Raw genomic sequence first — 23546 nt, forward strand, 5'->3', positions numbered from 1 at the left:
AGATCGGACCCCTAACTGACATTTTTGACACTTTTGGGGGGACCAGTGACATTACTACAGTAATCAGTGCAAAAAACGTTTGCCTTTACAACCACTTTAATTGATCATTTTGTCTAGGGGTGAGGAGAATCACTTTTACTTAACTGATGCTCTGTTTCCCCCGGCAGTTTGACTATGTCTCAGCGACAACATGGCCCATGCTTTGGACTTGATAGTGTCAGGAACCTAAACCACTGAAGCATCGGGAAGACGCTGCAGGGAGACCTAGCAGGAGCAGAGGAATGGGTTTTTTTTTGGGTCAGTAAAGCCAAAGAAATGCCGCTCTAGGTGAGTGACCGACTCTCACACATTGTGAACAGGAACCCTGCACAGCTCATCTATAAGATTCAGAGACATGCAAAAATCCGGAATATTGGTGCACTCCTTGGTAACTTTATTGAAGTATTAAAATCACATAACAGGTATGACAGGAACATAAAAGGTAACGTGTTTTGCGCTAAAGCTTTAGAGGTTTGAGTAAGGAGTGCAGCAATATTCCGGATTTTTGCATGTCTCTGAATGTTTTATTTTGCTCCCCTAGACCTAAATGAACAAGCAACCCAGTAAAGGAATATTTTTTAGTTGCCTGGAGTTGGGCTTTACATGAAGTTGAAAGACAAAGGACATTTTGGCTGGATCACCCGGTAATACACTATGTTCCGGAGGGACTCAGAAAAATAAAGACTACTGTGTTAATGCTAGCGAAACTAATAAAAAGGAACAATAAGCGCAAACAGGAAAGATGACAATGTAACCTAAGAATTGCAGGCTGAACACTACAGATAAATGACCATTATCCAAAAACAATCCATAAGCCATAAATCAAAAAGTGCTAGTGAAAGACTAGATCATATATGCCATTTTTATAATTGGCCAAAGTACACTTTACCTATCCCTTACTGCTTTCTTCCCTTCATTATTTCTTTAATAGTGTAGCAAGATTTCCAGGCCTATGGCCTGATGTGGGTCTGCCATTAGTACCGGTAATCTCTCCAGCCCATGTGAGCTGCGACCCTGGGTGTGACAACTGAAGCAGCGACAACTCTGGCATCTTTGTTTGTGGTTTTTATTGGAATAATGGGGATGGGAGAAGGGAATGAGTGGGATACTCCTTGAGGCTTAAACTTATTACAATTGGGACTTTACTTCCAAAATGCCCGTTGGTGCTTCCTTGACGCCAGCCAGCGCCAGCCAACGCTCACTGACACTGAGAACACTCTGTAGAACAGAAGTGCTGAATCCTCGACTTTTAGTCCAGAAGATCCAAGACTGAGAACTGTAGAACTCCTAACACTGTTGTACTATGAAAGTCACTGAATACTTTCCCCCGCCTGGCACAGCTTGAGGTAGTATATTGTAGAACTCTGTATAGTTGTCACTTTAACTGACACGCTCTGTGCAATTCAGGGCCCAGACTGAAGGTGCCCCCTTTAACCTTAAACTCTTCAGGGTCCACTGACTATGTACCCCCTCCGTAGCTTCATGGTCCTCAACCTAGGTACCCCCTTTAGAGTTGGTGACACTGGATCCCAGAACCTCTTCCAGAATGGTCCCCTCTAACTTCAGGCAGATACCCAGGGGCAATCCTCAGTACTCACGACCTGTGTAGGCTTTCCTGGGACTGGACCCCTCTCTCTCTCTCCACAGGCCCTCGGCACACCAGATCCCCTCAGCACTCTCTGGATTCTCAGGCGACACCCCGAGACATCCACCTTCCTCAGACAGGAGGAGAGACAGCCGCACTCTCCTTCCTGGGACTCTGCTCACGCCAAAGACACCGTGCCATGCACTTCCCCCCCCAAACTTATACCCACTCCCAGAATCCTTTGCAGCCTAATCTGCCTTCTGGGGTAGTTACAAGCTGGAATGTGTCCCCTGATTGGGCTTCCCACACTGCCCTATGAGAAGCCTCTCACAGGAGCCAGTGGGGATACTTCTCCCCTCAGCAGGCACATCTGGAAGCCCTGACACCCTAACTAAACAAATCACAGCCCTGCTGTTAGGCAGACAAGGCCCACTATACATTTACCTAGCACCTACCTGTAGGGTGCTACAATAGTTTCTTGTTTTTTTAGCCATTATATTTACATGTTTCTTTTTAACTGACATTTGTTTTGCTTTCAGGATTTTGTAGTGTTGCATTTAAAAAAATGAACGAATAGTTAAACTAGAAAAAAAAATATTCTATTTGTTTTATGTGCTTTTGTATTTAGGAAAAAAAATTAAAATACACATTTTGGCAAATTATTTGCTGAATCAAAAGGCCTGTAGCCTGTACAGATGTAATATGTTTTCTTAGGAGGGATTTAAAGCATGGTAAAAAGAATGTGACTGTGTTTTCTAATAGGAGTGCCACTTTAAATAATATGAATACTATTATATTCAAAAAATACACTACCAGTGATTTGGGATCAATCTTTTGTTCCTCTTCTTGGTCTTTTCCATTTACAACAGCTTCAGATGGTGCAAAAGGTGGTGTGAACTCGAGGCTGGTGACAATTGTGTTTTCCTTATTATGCTGTGTTCTACCTAGAATCAAAATGTCAAGTCAGGCCACATTCAGACTGTGAAATGGGACATATGCAATAATGAAAGAGATGAACAGTATAAATCTATGGCTCTAAATATAGGGGTGACTCTCAAAACTCCATATTTAAAAGGCACTTACAGAAATATGTGCCTTTAGTTTCTATATTACACTGCAAAGTTTTTATTACTTTTACAGAAATTTGATACAGGTGCCTAACTTGCCTTTAACATCATTCTATCCAGATGGTTTTTAGATGTTCTTGCAGACTGAATTAATCATTTTGCATCTATGTGGTGAATTGTAACATGATCTGCTTTGGCCTTATAATCCATAGAAGGCATACTTTACTGTATATTCAACACCAACAACTGTACACAGCACAGACTTCCACAAACCTTCAGCTGTCTGCTCATTGTGGACATTTGTAGGCAAAGAGGAATGCGTTCCATCCACCACATCACTGTGATTTCTTTCACCAGACAAGATCTGAAAGAAAAAAAGAAAGGCAAACCTGAGGTTAAACTCATGATAAAAATGTTTTACCAATTCAAACAGTTGTGATGCTTTACATGACCATTGTGTTGGAAAAAAACAAAACGTAACAATGCACTTGAAGGTAGCCATAGACACATAAATGTTGTCTGATCCAACTAGTATATGGAATCAACAATTCTTATGTTTGTGAGTAGACATTGTCGAAGGACAATTATCAGGATAACATGTCTTGAAGAACCTAGCAGTTGGCTGCACTGGATTTAAAACCTCCACCGTTTCTTGTGGACACAAGACCAGTGCCATGGCTGGTTGCCTGCAGTCCTCCTTATCTTTGTCACTGACCTAAGACGCACACTTCGGTGAGGAATTATTTCATTACAAGTTTGTAAAAAAAATTATCACTCAACATCTAGACCATGTCCAACCAACATCTAATGTCTATGGCTAGCCTAAGTCATGCAAAATGTAGACTGGTCTAGTTAGAAATGATTAGACAATTTCTTAACACCTCTCCATCCTAATGGCAGTGATAAGCTAATACCACAGTCCATAGCCAAGTAAGTGTGTATGTACAGTATATGTGATAAATGCTGGATAGTGAATGAATTATTTGATGACTGCATCACTTTATAAGTTGAAAAGTCCAAAGCATGGAGCATTTGACAAAGCAACAAAATTATAAAATGTCTTAGAAAAACAGCAACACTATGTCTAACGCTTGGAGTACCAATCAGAAGTCAGTTTTATACTTATAAAACAGTTTGAGTCTAAATAATAGTTGCTGGAAACACAAACTCTCTTGCTGTTTTTTCAGTTTTATAAGCCATCCTCTTTAGCCTTACTTCTTTGTCCTTGACAGAATTCTGTACATTCGGCCTTTTCAAATTAAGTTCAATGGAAGAAGCATCCGGCTTCACCACCGCTGCTGGTGCATCCACTCTGGCTACACCTTCAAACATCTGCGATCTGGTCAGTGATGGAGAAAACATTTGGACTCCACTTGATCCCATTTCCTTGTGTTCCTCTGTGCCATTCATTGCCTCTCCATTCATACTCACTTTTCCCTCTACCTACAGAAACCAAATAAGTAGGTGTTTAGAAAAGGAAACAAAAAAAGCAGATATAAAGTCACTGCTATAGAACACCCCTTTCTGGGACATACTGTACATAAACCACTCAGAAGTCAACAACTTCTACTCCAATATAAAGCCCAAAACAGCAAACAGTGCAGTGGTTCACAAGTTAGAATTTGAAACAAATGTAATCTCCACATCCAATGGCTAGGTGACTTCAGAGGTAATGGTTCCTTAGATTCACACAGCAGATATACAGCTATGAGACTGTAGGGATGCAATTGCCTAGGCACCCTCCTAGGAAGTGCACTGCTATTTTTAGGAGGAACGGGCAGCACAGTGGTGTAGTGGTTAGCACTTTCACCTAGCAGCAAGAGGGTCGCTGGTTCGAATCCCAACCACGACACTACCTGCCTGGAGTTTGCATGTTCTCCCTGTGCCTGCGTGGGTTTCCTCCGGATACTCCGGCTTCCTCCCACACTCCAAAGACATGCTGGTAGGTTAATTGGATCCTGTATAAAAAATTGGCCCTACTGTGTATGTATGCAAGTTAGGGACCTTAGATTGTAAGCTCCTTGAGGGTAGGGACTGATGTGAATGTACAATGTATATGTAAAGCGCTGCGTAAATTGACAGCGCTATATAAGTACCTGAAATAATAAAATAAGGTACTACATAGGCACAACAAGCATTGCTACATGTTCCTATATGATAGAAAATCACTTTTTTTTTTTAGTTCAGTTCCACATTTAGATCTGTACCTGTTGCCCCGTGTACCTTTCCGACAGGATGCCATCTACTTCCATGGTACTGCCTTGCATTGTTCTATGCTTACTGACTTCTGAGAGATCACTTCTATTTCCAACAATCCACTACAACAGCTAGGTACCCTGATCATGGTTTGATCTTTCTCTAGCACTCTATCCTTCACTGGTAACAGACAAATTTTCCTCCTTGTTTGTCCGATGAGCCATCCTGTCCTTTAAGGTCCCTGTGTCCCTACAGTCAAGCTAGGCTATGAGTTTACTGAGTAGAAGAGAGAGATTTTAGCATTTACTTTTTCATTTAATGATTATAGTCCACATTAAACAAAAATACATCCCAAGCAAGGCCTAAAAAAAATCTCCAGTAGTTAACTGCATTTTTCAAACAATATTTTGGCATGGATCTTACATTTATATAAATGCTTGCATATTTTTTTAAAGGATAAGCTCACCTTTCATAACATGTTACATTTGTATTCAGGGTGTAACGTGTTACTAAATCAGCAGTCCCTACGCCCTCCCGAACACGCCTGTTGTGACACCAGATGAGGGATCTTCTCCCCATACCGGCTGTCACAATTTGACGAGAGTTCTGTGAATAAAGGAGCTACAACTACCATCAACCATTGCGGCTGACAGCTTGTAAGTTCTCAATGAACCACGAGGGTGCTGGTGAGCACTCTAAGTAGTTAATTGATTTTTCCTGCCATTCGGTAACTGCCTGTGCATACGAGGTAGAGGCAGACAGCTACACTGAAGCCTGCAGGAGGTGCAATGCTTTACAGGCTCCTAATAAAAGAAACAAATGCACATTGTTTTACCTGCAAAAAGATAAGCATTTTTTTTAAAAGGTGAACTTATCTTTTAACAAGGAGGATAGAACAGCATACATAATAGACAGGCAGATGCTACATTTTAAAGCCCAACTCCTGCCAATACCTTTTTGTTAGTGGTTATAGTTACTTGTAAAACAAACATTTCTGTCCCCTTTTAATTACGGTCTGGGCCCCCAATGGCCAGATTTTACTCAATGTGCCTGGGAGAGCAGGACAAGAAATTAGGGGAGTAGTTGCAACTGTAAAGAAAAATATACGACATAAAAATACACCATTAGGGGGTCTAATCATTACCATTTTACAAAAAAAAAAAATGCTTTGGTGTAGTCTGTGCCCCACTGAAAAGATTTGCCATAACTTCCCGTCCATATAAGAACATGAGCTGGACATAGGCTCCAGGTCTTTCGTACTCTGTTCAAAAAAGTGTTGCCAAGAGTTGGACTTTTAGCAGATAAACTATTCACAATACTAAAGAGCTGCTAGTGGCTTTTTACTGTAAATGTTTGCCATTTATATGCTTAGTGCAATTCATGTTATTTTTTTACCTTGAATGTTTTAAGAACGTGTTGTGTATTTCTGGGCTGGGAATAAGGCTTAGGTGTTAACATAGGCACTGCCTTTGAGACCACATTCTTTGTTGGTGACGTTGGACCCAGGGGTGCTTTAAAGTCCAATTCAGAAGTGGGAGATATAGTTGCTTCTACTGTAGAAGTAAATTTTGGGGAAGGCATAGACTGCTGTCTCAGATACTTCAATGGGTTGGGGTCCTCCGATGAAGAGAGTAAGCCAGGCTCTACTGAATGGCTTCTCTCCAAAATTTTTGGCATCACTAAACGTTCAAGAACAGCTTCACTTATGGTAAACCTCTCAATGTACTTCTGCAGTATTTTTTCTGCTTCCTCTCTCGTCCTGGCATTTTTGTAAGCCTCGTGCAATTCTTTCTCTCTTCGTTCTCTGTGAGAGAAATTAAAAGAAAATGTAAGACCGTGTCAAGAAGTCTTATTTGATTACACTAAGCAGTTACAGCAACTAAAAAAAATTACTTTTCCTCTACGATTTCTTTGTAAGTTTTTATGCTTTTCCTTCTTTCACCCAAGTCAGGTTCCCCACTAAGTAATCTCTCCATCTTTTTTCTTTCTTCTTCTTTCTTTAGCAAGTCTTGTGATGCACTTCTCCTGCGGGTCTTCCACCGGGCCAGGTCCTACATAGCAGAGAAAGGACAATATTAATACAAAAAAAAAACAGACTCCTACCTTTTTACCACAGTGGGCTAATATATGCAAACTATAAAATATAATTAAAAATAACACACTGTAATCATAAATCCAAAGTCTCTTTGGGCTCCGTACACATGCTATTTCAAAAAGGCGGCGCACAGAGGACAGCTGAAGTTCAGCAACCAATCAGCTGTAAGCTTTATAATGCCAGATTATAGTAAAAGAAATTACCATTAGCTGCTAGGACTTAAAACACTTTGTTTAATGTGCTGTGGAATAAGCCTGCTTCATTTACATTTATCTTGACCTCATCTGCCTATATACTGCATGTGTGATTTATTAGCTGAACACAGCAGTTTTAGTACATGTATCTTCTAAGACAGTGGTCCTCAACCCTGGCCTACAGGGCCCACTAACAGGCCAGGTTTGCAAGATAACTGAAATACATCCCAGGTGATATCATTTGCTGCTCAGTGATTGCAGTACTCTAGTCTGCATCTCCCCAAAGTAATACTTAAAATCTGGCCTGTTAGTGGGCCCTGAGGACCGGAGTTGAGGACCACTGTTCTAAGACACATTCGGCATTTGCAAAGCAGGCAAGGCAAAGATTCAGTAGGATGCAAACCTAAAATATGTTTGACCTCGTCTCAGAACCAGGCTGATAGCAAGAAGAAAGATAAACCTGACTTCTGAATCATACATGTGCAGTGCCTTACTGTATTCCTCAGACAACATGCCATGGATTGTGTTGCTGCATATGCTATACCAGCTAATAACCCATACACCAATCCTAATCTCGTTAATCAGTGCTAAGCATTACCCTAGCACAGCCGCTGTCCATTACTGCACAGATTAGGTGAAGCAGGGCTCTCAGCAAGGAACAAAGTGTCTAAAAGGGTAATGCCACACTGCTTGTCCTGCTATTCTTATCTATGTCAGCGTACTGACTTCTGAGGGAATCCTCTGACACTCAAGCAATACAGCAAGGATTAGTGTAGGACAAAAACGTCAAAGGCTCAAGGAAGATATGTTGTGTTTAATACCAAGACATATGTAGTTTAACACACACTGAAGTTGAATACATAAAAATAGTGAATGAACTGTGTGTTGTAAACAATTACCATTTGACTTTTAAATAAAATACCGGGTTCACATGTTTTTCAAAATTTGCTGCATCTTAACACTGCTGATCTCCAGCAACCTCCTTGCAACAACTTCCTGTCTACATGCATGCACTTCAGAGATAAAATCTCATATGCAGCAGAGTGAGCAGCTAAAAATACTGTAGAGGCTGACTTTTTATATAGGGACACCTACCGGCCCCTGGATCCAGCACTGTCCTCAACAAGCCGATTTTTCTATCAGCTTCGGGTCCAGGCGCCGGCATCTTAAGTGCGGGCTGCGCTTTGTGATTGGTCCCACAGTCTTCTGGTACCTGTGATGTGTCCCAGAAGGCTGTAGGGGAAAGAAGGGGGGGGGGGGGCAACTTCCGCACAGATAGCTGCGGTGATCCAACCAGAAGTGGGAGTGGTTATCTGTCATAACTGGGCCCCCCCCCTTAAAAAGGTACCAATTGGAGGAGAAGGGAAGCAAACAAGTGGAACTTCCCCTTTTGGGTGAATTCCCATTAAGGACCAGAGCATATTTTTACATTTCAGCTATAGGCCTATTAATTTGGGAAAAATGTGGTCATTACTTAGCACACTGGATGTTTTGCTATCTCTCCTAGATGCCTTTTATTCACTGCAGTGGCGTTTTTGCAGAAAAAAACGCTTGACGCCTGTAAATGTGTGTAACACGTTTAGGTGTGTCAAGCCCTTAGGGGTTAGTTCATTTTATTGGCCAGAATAATAATTTATTCTGGCCATTGAAATGAGCCAAAAGAGAGAGAAAAAAGTGTCAGCACAGGATGACACTGTGGACACTTAAAGCATGTGCCACGTCCTAAACAAAATATGCATGGGAAGAATATAGACAAATGGACTTTATTGGCCCTAACACTCGGACACTAATGTCATAAAAAAGAATATTTTATTTTGAAGTAATTAAAAAACATGTATATATAGTGTATGTGTCACCACAAGTGTAGAACAAAGAGACATGAACAAAAATCAAATATAAAACATACAATTCAAAAGGCACATATATTCCAAATTGCCGAAACCTCTATCACCGCCTTGTGGGCAAGGATTACCATACTTTAACTTGTATAGATTAAAGATGCTAGAATGGCCCTCTGGCTATTTCTAATGTAAAGAATTAAAGCTCTTTAAGCGAATCCATCGGCGGTGAGGATGAAGAGGCTCGGTATTGAATACTGTATTCCAGTCACGGACAAACTCTACATGTTTCGCGCTGTTGGCGCTTCTTCGGGAGTTTAAATAGGGGCTGAAACAGTTCTACAAAAATATATAAAAAAGAAGCATTTAGGATTTATACATATCAGGATATACATAAATGTACATGTGTGTGTACCTTCCTGGGACCCATGGAAGGAGAACAGAACATAAAAAATATCAATATCACATCAATATTATCAATAGCATAACCCATCTGATTGAGTTTAGCCACGTTTTTATTGTTATCTTACCAGAGTAGCAATGTTAATAACACAGTGTATAGAAACACTGTTCTCTATTGCAAGGATGCCGATGCCTATGGTCATGGAGCGGACACGAGGGCGAAGATCCAAAATTACGTGCCAGAAGACCCACCCCAAGGAAGAGAAGGGGGTGTGTCAGAATAGGAGGTGGGGGGATATTTAGGATAACAATCCTTAATCTAATAAGAAAAAATATATATAAATATAATGAGCAAAAATAGAAAGAGTATCATACAATGAATATATGTTAATGAAAGTTTCAATATTAGATCTCTTACCCATTAATACTTAGAAAATAATAGTATTAATAGAGGTGAGGTCACGGGAAGTGTAGCTGACTGTCGTAGTGCAAATAGACATTAGAAAACTGAATGCCAGGAGGGTAATTCTGTATTCCCTGTAAGCAGAGACAGGGGATATTAGAATTGATAGGAAACAGATAGAGAAAGCACCCAGATAAAAATGTGAACGGGAACCAACCTTGATGTATATAGTAATGGCTCAAACCATCCGGAAAAAAAACAAAAAGCCTGTGAGAAAAGGCTTGCTAGGGGGCAGACGGCTTCTACTAGATGATGATACCGAACATCCTATAGACCCAAATAAACATAATATGGGGTATAAGGATGTAGTTTGAAAGAAAATTTCGCCATTACAGAACGCATAATAATAATACTAAGCCTCTATTAGCATCATGCAGATAAATATGCATAGTATATACCTTAGTATGGTGGGTCAAACCATCCGGGAGGTGTCCAAAAAATAGTCTGTAGCAAAAAACTTTTGCTGTCGGGCAGGCAGCCTCTACTAATTGGCTAGACACAGTCTCCTGTGAATCCAATAGACAATATAGAGAGGGTATAAGGACATTATTTTAGAGAAGCAGATATTGGCGCCATGCCATTCAGGGTGCAGAGTACTAACCTGAAGGTATCAAAAGATAAGAAATATGATGCCGGCTGGACGGCCGTGACCTCCCACGAAAGCTCCAGACCGAAGGCTCCCTTCGGTCTGGGCTAAATAGCCCCCAACTGTGAGAGTCAGCACGCCGGATTGGCGTGTGACGTCAGCACAGCCCGGCATAGGATCCGCCCCCTGCTCCGGATAGGGCGGATATTGATGGAATAATCCAATCCCATGGTGCGGTGCAGTAAGGGCGGGTCCGAGAAGCGAGAACGGTGTCAGCCTCTCGGAACGCGCCGCCCACTACCAGGAAGACTACGGTGATAGGGAGGGGCGGAGAACCGCCCACTCACAGTCCTGGGCTGGACCAGACCTCGGGGCCGTGCTAGATGAAAACAGCCATGGAGGGAGATCCTGACAACGGCGGCGGGAGCGGGAAGCAAAGCTCCTGTAAATAGCCCTAGGGCTATTTTTTTTTTTTTTTTTTTACATCAGATGTGCTAGGGCAACCTCAGGGATTGTCCTTTTCAATGCAAACCTAGATCATGTTCCAGGATTTTATAAACCCCCCCCCCCCTCCCCCCATTACCAAGAGACTTTCTTTCCCCCCCTCTTTTTCTTTCCCCCTAAAATCCCCCCCCCTTTCCCCCCCCCCCTGATCACTATACACTTCATTCCTATCAGACTAGGCTCTTTCTTTTCTTTTTGCTATTCGTGTTGTTAGTACATCCATGTCGTTGTCAGGATCTCCCTCCATGGCTGTTTTCATCTAGCACGGCCCCGAGGTCGGGTCCAGCCCGGGACTGTGAGTGGGCGGTTCTCCGCCCCTCCCTATCACCGTAGTCTTCCTGGTAGTGGGCGGCGCGTTCCGAGAGGCTGACACCGTTCTCGCTTCTCGGACCCGCCCTTACTGCACCGCACCATGGGATTGGATTATTCCATCAATATCCGCCCTATCCGGAGCAGGGGGCGGATCCTATGCCGGGCTGTGCTGACGTCACACGCCAATCCGGCGTGCTGACTCTCACAGTTGGGGGCTATTTAGCCCAGACCGAAGGGAGCCTTCGGTCTGGAGCTTTCGTGGGAGGTCACGGCCGTCCAGCCGGCATCATATTTCTTATCTTTTGATACCTTCAGGTTAGTACTCTGCACCCTGAATGGCATGGCGCCAATATCTGCTTCTCTAAAATAATGTCCTTATACCCTCTCTATATTGTCTATTGGATTCACAGGAGACTGTGTCTAGCCAATTAGTAGAGGCTGCCTGCCCGACAGCAAAAGTTTTTTGCTACAGACTATTTTTTGGACACCTCCCGGATGGTTTGACCCACCATACTAAGGTATATACTATGCATATTTATCTGCATGATGCTAATAGAGGCTTAGTATTATTATTATGCGTTCTGTAATGGCGAAATTTTCTTTCAAACTACATCCTTATACCCCATATTATGTTTATTTGGGTCTATAGGATGTTCGGTATCATCATCTAGTAGAAGCCGTCTGCCCCCTAGCAAGCCTTTTCTCACAGGCTTTTTGTTTTTTTTCCGGATGGTTTGAGCCATTACTATATACATCAAGGTTGGTTCCCGTTCACATTTTTATCTGGGTGCTTTCTCTATCTGTTTCCTATCAATTCTAATATCCCCTGTCTCTGCTTACAGGGAATACAGAATTACCCTCCTGGCATTCAGTTTTCTAATGTCTATTTGCACTACGACAGTCAGCTACACTTCCCGTGACCTCACCTCTATTAATACTATTATTTTCTAAGTATTAATGGGTAAGAGATCTAATATTGAAACTTTCATTAACATATATTCATTGTATGATACTCTTTCTATTTTTGCTCATTATATTTATATATATTTTTTCTTATTAGATTAAGGATTGTTATCCTAAATATCCCCCCACCTCCTATTCTGACACACCCCCTTCTCTTCCTTGGGGTGGGTCTTCTGGCACGTAATTTTGGATCTTCGCCCTCGTGTCCGCTCCATGACCATAGGCATCGGCATCCTTGCAATAGAGAACAGTGTTTCTATACACTGTGTTATTAACATTGCTACTCTGGTAAGATAACAATAAAAACGTGGCTAAACTCAATCAGATGGGTTATGCTATTGATAATATTGATGTGATATTGATATTTTTTATGTTCTGTTCTCCTTCCATGGGTCCCAGGAAGGTACACACACATGTACATTTATGTATATCCTGATATGTATAAATCCTAAATGCTTCTTTTTTATATATTTTTGTAGAACTGTTTCAGCCCCTATTTAAACTCCCGAAGAAGCGCCAACAGCGCGAAACATGTAGAGTTTGTCCGTGACTGGAATACAGTATTCAATACCGAGCCTCTTCATCCTCACCGCCGATGGATTCGCTTAAAGAGCTTTAATTCTTTACATTAGAAATAGCCAGAGGGCCATTCTAGCATCTTTAATCTATACAAGTTAAAGTATGGTAATCCTTGCCCACAAGGCGGTGATAGAGGTTTCGGCAATTTGGAATATATGTGCCTTTTGAATTGTATGTTTTATATTTGATTTTTGTTCATGTCTCTTTGTTCTACACTTGTGGTGACACATACACTATATATACATGTTTTTTAATTACTTCAAAATAAAATATTCTTTTTTATGACATTAGTGTCCGAGTGTTAGTGCCAATAAAGTCCATTTGTCTATATTCTTCCCATTGAAATGAGCCAACACTTAAGTGCCAAGTGTACCTAGCGGTTAGGAGCAGTTAGACATGTTTACACACGTTTAGGTGCGTTTACAGGTGTCACGCGTTTTTTTTTCTGCCAAAACGCCACAGCTCCTGGAATCGCTTGCAGTGGCTTTTTCTTTTGCCTCTATACGTCCCTGCCTCCAAGCTTCTCTATACACCTATGTGTGCATGGACATATAGGCAAAAAGGAAAGGGCATTTAGAGGCAGGAACCAAAAAAATGCCAGATTACTCTAGGAGCAGAAGAAAAATTGTCCAGGGTGCATGGGGCCTTAAGATAAAGTAAAAGCTACGTTGTTTTTTTCAGCACAAACAAGGTATTCTCCTAGCATTATAGAAAAATCTTTTCTTTTTTTTCTTTTTTGCAAATGCATCACTAAGAAAATAAATTAAGATAAAAAACGAATGAAATTTTTTTTTTAAAGATAAAAAAAAAAAAGCAAAAGTCAACCTCAAAATAACAGCAATGGAGAGAAGAAATTAGTTAATTTGGGATGATTTCAGATTGGGGTAATTATGGGTAAGGATTTACTGTATGTAGGAACTGTGGGGGAGATTTACTAAAACTGGTGCACATGGAATATGGTGCAACTCTGCATAGTAACCAATCAGCTTCTAACTCCAGCTTGTTCAGGTAAAGTGTTACTAAACCCACAACAGTAAAATCAGTCTGTATTGTTATACTCACTGTGGAACATAATCCTCTACATTGTATAAATCCTCTGCATTGTGTAAAAAGGCTGTTTGATCCTGTCTTCTCTGATCCTCATTTCCCAATCTATCGACCAAGCTGCACATGCTGTTTGGTGTGTATTGCTAGAGTGTTTTTTTCTTGTGAGTGCATGTGATCAGCACAGGGCCAATCAGCACTGTTCAGACCGAGGGTTGGGGTCTTGCAGCCATTTAGGACAATCAGAAGAATGAAAACTCCTCCTACAAGCTTTAACGAGTGCTCAGCTGGGAATGTCCATGATTTGCGTATCGTGGGAAACCAGATATAGTGAATACAGGGTCCTGGGTTTAGTAACACGTTAAGCTTTGAAAATAAAACCTAGAAGCCGATTGGTTACTTTACACAACTGCACCAGATTCCGCGAGTACCAGTTTTAGTAAACCCCGCCCCCATATACAGATCAAACATTGCCCCTTTGATCTGGTATGAATGTACCAGAGAAGTTACAATGAAGCAACAACAACTTTGCTTCATCGTAACTCTTCTTGACACTGAAGAGGCTGTTCTGCTAATATCAATTTACAAGGAGAAGGCTCTGTAAATGCAGCTGAAGGGAAGGAGGAGGAGGAGGGGGGCTGGGCATACTTATGCTTTTTTTTTTTTTTAAGGGGTGTGTGTAGCAGTCTAGTCCATAACTCGATAAACAGGGTGGAAAAAAGCACAATGAGTAAGACAGAGGGAATAGACATCTCATTGGTATCAAGTAGTGAGCTGAGAGTGTAGATCTCACTGGTGGCACAGATACTGATGAGTGGGGAATGTATGTATAGTGGTGTGCAGATTTTACTGATGGGGAGTGATTTGTGTGTCCTGGGAGGTGGCTTACCTTAATGGTCCCTTGCCCTGTACCTTCACTTGCATGCTTGAAATTAGTAACATGTATACACACAAACACACACACCAACACATTCTTTCCATAATATTACGTCTTTCAGCCAATAGCTGGAAGCATGGATAGAACTACCTACATCCTGCCATGTATCATCCTCCTCCTTGAGCAGGTCATTGACAAACTGCAAGTGTTCATGGTGAGCTCTGCTGTGGGGCAGCATGCTTCCCTCATCTTCATATCTCATGTCACACATGCTCACACTTCTGTAGAATACAAAAAATACAACAGGATTATTACCATCTTTGATCTCAAGTATTCTTGAAAATGACCACAAGATGGCACTCCATGCAATCATTTAGTAGAATGCTATACAGCTAAAATTCCATCTTTTCCCTGTTGGAGGAGACATTTTACAAAGAATGCATTTTTATCAGAACAGCTCTAAAACACATGCATGTGTTTTTCTAGGTTACATACATTATGATTCATAAAAGCCCTGTAATTCACAGTTTATTTCATTATACAAATATATTTACAGGGGATAAAAAGTTTACATGGGACTAGATAGGTAGATAGATATATACAATTATTTTTATGCCATAGCCATTTACAGTAGCGTCATCTACTAACAAATACATCTGTTATTAATCTAAGGAACCATAAACAGAGAAAGAGCAACCATGGCAAACACAGAACTCCAGTGGTAAATTTGTTGAGCCTTCAAGATTGTACTAATTAAATAACAGCAGACATGGGAAAGGCTCCAGGTTAAAATCTCGACTGAATAGTAATAAGGAGTAATTGGCTTTGCTAAACTTACAAGCTGAAGTGTTCTCTACCCCAGCATTCAGCACGTTATATCCCTGCATAAATACCCTTTCACTGGCACAATATCACATTGCATTAAACAATCGCACATGTTTATGCTTGCAGACAAGCCTGACAGATTCTGCCACTGTAGGTTAAGCTGCAGCGTCAGGTAAGCAGAATGAGGCAATGCTTCATAATATTTGCCTTAGAGTAAAAGATACATATATTTAAAGTGCAACTCCAATTTTGTTGAGAAAAAAAACATTCCCCTTTGGGTGGTCTGTGTATATTACAAGGATTTTAACACAGGTTGTTGCAGATTCCTACCTGTTATAAAATAAAAACCCTGTGTGTTTGTCTGTGTCCATGTGGAAAGTGTATCTAATGGGAGTGGTTTCAAAATTATCAAAAGCTGCTGCACCTGCAGGGCTCTAATGAGGAAAACTGCAGGGTCTGCATCCCTTTAGATGGGTTTTCCTATTGGGAGTATCTCACCAAAAATTACATTTTTGTTGCAGAGGATGCCAGAAATCTGACTTGTGTCTTAGTGTAGACTTCTGGGAAAATCAGTGAGCCAATCACACAAGCAGGAAATGTTTCTGGGGGGCGTTCTGTACACATTCTATGTACAGAACACCTCCAGGTAGCCATATTTTACAATTTACAGAAAATTACAGAGCTGCAGATTGAAAAAGAAAGGAAATTTAAATAACATTCAATCACAATATGACTTGAGTCGCAATTTTATATGCGATTTTATTTTATTTGCTTTTTTTCCCCCAGGGAAGTGAAGTTACCCTTTAAATCCTAATTTGGGGCATTCACAAAATAATAAAAAAACTGTGCTTTGCCCAGGGTCTTCCACTTTGATAGTTCCAGTTGGGACAACCCATTCCTTTTCTTGCTGCTGGTCTCTCATCAGGCTTGTTGCCACCATTACTGCCGACATAACATACAATGCATGACAACTGGCCTCTGTTGGTTCTTCATTATACACAATGTAAGAGTGCTCGACCATGAATCGACACTGGAGAAAAAAGGACCAGAGCCGGACCATGGAATAGGGTAGCAATTTCTCTGTTATGGACCAGAATGGGACCATGGATTAAGGTAGTTATTTCTTGGTTATATTACCCTCTGGGCAAAACAAGCATTAAATCCTTTAGCTGGCAGGGGATTATTTTATTAATTCGGAGAATACCCCATCTCCGGATTTTTCTGTTGTTGTTTTAGAAAGAGTTGGAAGAGTTAAAATTTCTGTCAATGACCCAACTACTGAGATTCTTTTTATTTTTTTTCCCATTCTTAGCATGTACATCAACAATATTAACAGTCATACAAACTGAACAAGCAGTAATTGGAAATTAAACAGATGAATAAAACAGGGAGAAGATTTGATGCAAAAATGCAGGAGATATGTAGGGTAACTTTAAGATAATAAAATACAAGTAGTAAGATAAATGCTTGGATAAAGCAATATATATGATGCCAGAAAACCCTTAAATCAGAACCACTGATTGGCAATCTGAGCAGACAAGGCATTGTACCTTGTATTATTCATGTGATTGGGACATAATATCAAGGGACAGATCATATGTATAGCATTTGTGGTCTCGTTTGGCCACTGTAGCTACAGACAAGGGTGTCATCTCCTAAGAATAGTATACAGTTGTGCTCATAAGTTTACATATCCTGACAGAATTTATGATTTCTTGGCCGTTTTTCCCAAAATATGAATGACAACAGGAAAACTTTTCTTTCACTCATGGTTAGTGTTTGGCTGAAGCCATTTATTATCAATCAACAATTTTTACTCTTTTTTAAATCAAAATGACAACAGAAACTACCCAAATAACCCTGATCAAAAGTATACATACCCCAGTCCTTAATACCATGTATTACCCCCTTTAACATCAATGACAGCTTTAAGCCTTTAGTGATATTTGTGGATGAGGCTCTTTATCTTCTCAGATGGTAAAGCTGCCCATTCTTGCTGGCAAAAAGCTTCCAGTTCCTGTAAATTATTGGGCTGTCTTGCATGAACTGCATGTTTGAGATCTCCCCAGAGTGGCTCAATGATATTGAGGTCAGGAAACTGAGATGGTCACTCCAGAACCTTCACTTTATTTTGCTGTACCCAATCACAGGTCGACTTGGCCTTGTGTTTAGGATCATTGTCATGTTGGAATGTCCAAGTATGTCCCATGCGCAGCTTCTGGGCTGATGAATGCAAAATTTCCTCCAGTATTTTTTGATAACATACTGCATTCATCTTGCCATCAATTCTGACCAAATTTCCTGGGCCTTTGCAGCTCACACATCCCCAAAACATCAGCAATCCACCTCCATATTTCACAGTAGGAATAGTGTACAATTCCTAATAGGCCTTGTTGACTCCTCTCCAAATGTAGCGTTTATGGTTGTGGCCAAAAAGCTCAATTTTTGTCTCATCACTCCAAATGACTTTGTGCCAGAAGGTTTGAGGCTTGTCTCTGTGCTGTTTAGTGCATTGTAAGCGGGATACTTTGTAGCAATTGCATAGTAATGGCTTTCTTCTGGCAACTCATGTTTCTTCAACTGCCTCCTTATTGTGCATCTTGAAACAGCCACACCACATGTTTTCAGGGAGTCCTGTATTTCACCTGAAGTTATTTGTGGGTTTTTCTTTGCATCCCGAACAATTTTCCTGGCAGTTGTGGCTGAAATTTTAGTTGGTTTCCCGGACCGTGGTTTGGTTTCAACAGAACCCCTCATTTTCCACTTCTTGAATAGAGTTTGAACACCTCTGATTAGCATTCTCAATTCCTTGGATATATTTTTATATCCATTTCCGGTTTTATACAGTTCAACTACCTTTTCCTGTAGATCCTTTGACAATTCTTTTGCTTTCCCCATGACTCAGAATCCAGAAACGTCAGTGCAGCACTTGGTGAAAACTGCAAGGGTCTGTCAGGAGTCCAGAAACTCATTGACCTTAAATACACACACACACACACTAATTACAAGCCAACATATCACAGGTGAGGATAGTTACCTTTAACAGCCATTCAAACCCCTTTGTGTCAACTTGTGTGCATGTTATCAGGCCAAAATCACCAGGGTATGTAAACTTTTGATCAGGGTCATTTGGGAAGTTTCTGTTGTCATTATGATTTAAAAAGAGTAAATACAGTTGATTGATAATAAATTGCTTCAGCCAAACACTATGAGTAAATGCGAGGAGGAAGCCAGGAAGAGAGAAGGATGTATTGAAGAAGGTAAATTGGAGGGCAGGAGAGAGAAGAATTGGGAAAAATGGAATGAGACTCCTTCCCAGGACACCATGTGCCTTTCTGGCTCAGGAATGGCCCCATGAGGAGAATCCTGCAAAGCATTTCTTCTGTCAGGGAAGTTTGATTAAACTGGAAACTCTTACTTCATCCTCGCCTACCAACACATTCCCCTTTTGATCCTATATCCAAATCTGCCATTTTTTGGCTGACTCCACCTCTCACCCTTTTTACTCCCATGCGGTGACCTCTTGAAACTCTCTGCTAGAGACAACCACAAAGACACCTCTCAATCCAAGAAAATGTATATATACTCAGGTCACACCGGTACAAGACACCTACCTTACTTCAAAAAATGTCTCCACAATTTTGAATCATTGCTGACACTGCAAACAGGACAAAGACTCGCTATTTTATATTTGTTGGACCTGCTTAAATATTTTTGGGAAGTGGTTCACAAACTGGTGGTGGAGGTCTCTACTCTTTCAGTATAGCTTTCGCCAGCTCAATACCTTCTTTACCTCTCATATATGCTGACCCAAATATACTGTAAATCCTTGGCAATGCACATGATCAATGGAGCCAGAATGTGCATTTCAGTGCATTGGCACTCTAAAATAGTCCCCTCTAAAGAATGGCCTAGAAAGTCAATTGCATAGCTGACATGAAAAAATCAATCTGCATTGCACAGGATAGTTGGGCATGGTGGACATAATTTCAAACACCTTCCTACTGGTTGCTCGCCATCCCACATCTTCGGATCTGTACTGGAAAGGAAAATGGAGCCCCCGCTGATCAGTTTTACTGTTACTGACCTAAACTTGGCGATATGGCGCACTAGGAGGAGAGGCAGGTATGCTGGAATCTCTTTATATCCCCCCCTTATTTATTCTTGACTTCTAAGAAGTGAATTCCCATGTTAAGATCTGCCCACCCATTAGTTACTAATAAGGTAATAAGACATCTCTCTCAGCACAACGTTTGCCAGCCCTAGCCCTTTGGTTAGTTACATGCAATGAGCTGCTGATCTGTAGAACCTAATACGATTTCTGTGCTTCTTCCCTGTGTGTGGACCTGTCAATACCAGGTTTCTTATTGTTGAACTGTACACAGTTCGTTGTCTATACTTTGTTCCGTAACCTCACCTCAATGTATCTTGAGTAGAGTATACACCTGCAGGATTAGGTTTGATTCTTTATTTTTAACATATCTGATAGTTGAAAATATTTTGTTGAGCTTCAATAAAGCTTTTATGGTAAGAAAAATAGGGGGAGGGGAAGCAAGGAAGGGGGAGGGAGGAAAGAGACTGATGCCTTGATTTAGACCCAATGCACACAGGTTGTTTGTCCAGCTCTCCTAAAATGCCTTTTCTCCTGGCAGCAGATTTTTGACAGAAGAAAATGCTTGACATGTGTAAAAGGCATCCATAATAATTTATTCTGTGCATTAAAATGAATTAAAACTTAAGCACTTGTGGCGCCTAGCATTTATACACGTAAAGCATTTCTGCTGCACCAGAACACGTTGGCAGTGAAGTTTTTCTTCTACCTCTAAACGCCTGTGTGTGCATAGACACATAGGCTAACATGGAGGAGCATTTACAGGCAGAAGAAAAAAAAACAAACACCGGAAGCCCCTGAAAGCAGTGTTTTTAATGCTCAACGTGCATAAGGCCTAAGGGTAAAAAAAAAATAAAAACAAAAAAAACCTGCAGGAGTCCGAGTCTTCCCCAAATCCATCCAGACCCCTCATTAGGTTCTGAAATGGGAAAATATGGTTACCATTCATCCCAGCTTGTTAGAGAGAGTCCCTGCTTTGAGGGGTCTGCCCTTAATCATCCTTGGTAAAGTCCCCGAGGGGGAAAACACGAACATAACTGACGCAATGCAGAGGCACCCCCCCGGTTTGCTTTTCTGGCACTGTGACTCCATTTGCTCATGTGCGGAAATTCCTCTCAAGAGGGGCTATTCTTTTCACCTGCTCTTTAAGTGCACAGTCAACAACCCAACAGTCACAATGCACAGACATGACATAAAGCATGTATTTAACCGACCCTAAAATATCTCGATGATTATTAATTTTAAGAAACTATTGAACGGACAGTTTGTAGTACAGACATTCCATCAAGAATACAATGAAGCAGAAAACGAATAACATGTATAGCAAAACTTTATAGGAATCTGCTAGGTTGGGATAAGTTTGGGGCATCAGGCGCAGACTACGGTCCAAGACATTTTTACTGGCAAAACCACGTAAAAGATGTGTTTGGGAATATCCAAGATCTGCTAGCTCAGGAAAGCCATGTAGGCAGTTTTCAGAATATTCTGGGGTACATAGTTGTAAGGTGATGTGAGTTTTAGTAATTGTGGGGAAGGTCCACATTAATTTAGGAAATGTGGCTTACAATACCACCCATCCACCACTGTGTTTCTCTAATAATCTCCTTTGATTTTAATCATGAAAACAAAAGATGATTGCTGTGAAGAACAGTTTACTTTTTCATCATCATCATCCCCTTTAAACTACATACAATATCTAATTTCCTGTACATCAAACAGGTCACACAATTAGCGGCACAGCTAAATTCCTTGAAGCATAAAAAGAACATTCCAATCTGTGTATATACATTGTCATCTCATTTTATGAGGCTGTCCAAATATTTAATAAAGAGACTTATTGAGAAGGGGAGTTTTGCATCAACACTGAGATCCAACATCTGTCCAAAGTACAAAAATATAGTAACTTCACCCCCTCCTTCCAATCCTTTCCCTGTATTACATTGAGACTTAAAGCAAACCTTCCTAAACCACCAATGTGATCTGTTTCCAGGAAAGTTCAAGTGCTTGCACAACTCTGTAACCTGAAGGACTTTATTATGCAATTACCATCTTTCAGCTCAGAAGATTGCATTTTGGCTTGTCCCCTTCTATATTCTTCCACCTGCTACCAGTTGTTGAAATCACTCACCATACTGACATGCCAATCCTAAGCCATGAGATGAAAGAGGGGACAGTCCATTAGGTCAACGGTCAAGATGAAGCTTGTACTTGCATATCACAGTGCCCTGGATCTATCTCAATTCTAATAACGGTTGTTTATGCTAACAAAATTGGTAGGAAACCACGTGAGAAAGAGGGGTGCAGGCCAATGCACAAAAACACCTGGATCAAGTTGGGAGAGTGTTAGATTTCAGGGCTACAACGGTGTTATAAAAAAAAAAAATGGACAGAAGTATAAAACTGATGCAACTTGCAGGTACTTAGAGTGTGTAAAATAGATTGAATTATTTATTTAGGAAAAACCAACACCAGTCAAACTTTTTTTAGGTTTATAAAATTAAGTTTTTTTTTCACTATTTACAGTATATATAAATGTATTTTTCAATTACACTTTAATACAAGGCATACCAATGGTCCCTGATTGAAACTCCATACCACTTAGCTGATAACCTAGTGAAAGTTGATGTGGAGAACGAAGCCCAAATTGGAGTCGCAGCAGGAGCTGTAGTGTGCTTGTCTTTAGTTTTTCAAAGCAATGTGCTCAAGATGGCACCTGGACCCAGGGGTATGGCAGTGTGCCTCATGCAGAGCTATGCAAACATAACAGGCCATTGCATGCCAAAATGTCTCTCAGGACTTGCACCAAAATGTGTCACATGGACTAGAAAGTGGTGCATGCTATGCTTGTGAATGTGACAAACAATTTTAAAGTGGTGTGCACACTACTATTTAAAAGTGTTGCAGAGGCCCCAGTACACACTGCTCTTGGCCTAAGGTGCACTTGCAGCCCAACCTTTCATGCCCAAGGCAGAGATTCAGTGTCCAGGGACTACCCCACGGCTATAGAAAAAGGGACTGGGGGCAAGCGGTGGGATGAACTACAAACCCAGAGTCAAGTGCTGGAGGCAATGATACAGGCTGGCTCCAAGTCTTCCATGCGGCTTAGTCCAGGTGCAGTTACCTGAGGCACTGTCAAGGAGCGACTGATCCTGGAAGCTGCAATAATACTGCTGCAGTGGAACTAATGCAGCTGCGGTGGAAAGGATTTTCTCCAAGTGAAGAACAAACTGAAGTCTTCAATATAATTGAAATCACAAGCCACAAACCTGCTCTCAGTTGAGAGTGTGGGTCCATCATTAAAATATGCGGTTTCCTATTTATTACATTTTCGTTAATGACAATTATGCAAATATAAAATAAATCTGTCATGAAAGAAACATAGAGCATGCCAAATTGTTCATTCTTCTTAATAGGAGCATTTTCACAGAGAAACTGTTGGATCAGAATGATACAGTTCATTCTGAGACATTAAATAATATCCATGTGTACATTTTTTCAGCGTTCCACCTGAGGCCCGGGTTTCTATAAAACATGCATCAGTCAAGCTTTGCATCGGGGTAAAGAACAGCTTAGTAAGAAGCACTCATAGCACAAAGTAAAAGGTCATCTGAAAGAGTAAATATTAGTTGCATGCTTCAGCAAGGTGTTCAGTAAAGTTATTGGTAAGCACTCAGCATCAAGAGGAAATGCATATATATTGTGAGTTTTATATGGAATGATAAAGTATATAATAAGTAGAATAAAACATGCAATAGTTTGTTACAGACTCTTCAAGCACAGAATGCAACTTACTCCATGTCATCTGACAGAGACGATTGTGTGCTGAATCTACAAGATCAAATACACAATTAGATTAACTTGCAGGA

The 23546-nt window shown here is 40.9% G+C and overlaps 1 protein-coding gene across 1 annotated transcript in view; it reads right to left on the reverse strand.

Moving 5' to 3' along the window:
• The window catches only part of LIMCH1 (LIM and calponin homology domains 1), a gene marked incomplete at its 5' end in the record, with an annotated part of 291739 nt that overhangs the window by 56049 nt on the left and 212144 nt on the right, over positions 1–23546 (reverse strand). Inside the window, 7 exon segments of the mRNA XM_082267323.1 lie at positions 2438–2568; positions 2965–3055; positions 3907–4134; positions 6283–6691; positions 6781–6938; positions 14899–15025; positions 23473–23508. Coding sequence (XP_082123449.1) covers positions 2438–2568; positions 2965–3055; positions 3907–4134; positions 6283–6691; positions 6781–6938; positions 14899–15025; positions 23473–23508 — 1180 coding nt within the window.

Source organism: Pelophylax lessonae (genome assembly GCF_965119305.1).
Source record: "Pelophylax lessonae genome assembly, chromosome: 1".
Taxonomy (NCBI): Eukaryota; Metazoa; Chordata; class Amphibia; order Anura; family Ranidae; genus Pelophylax; species Pelophylax lessonae.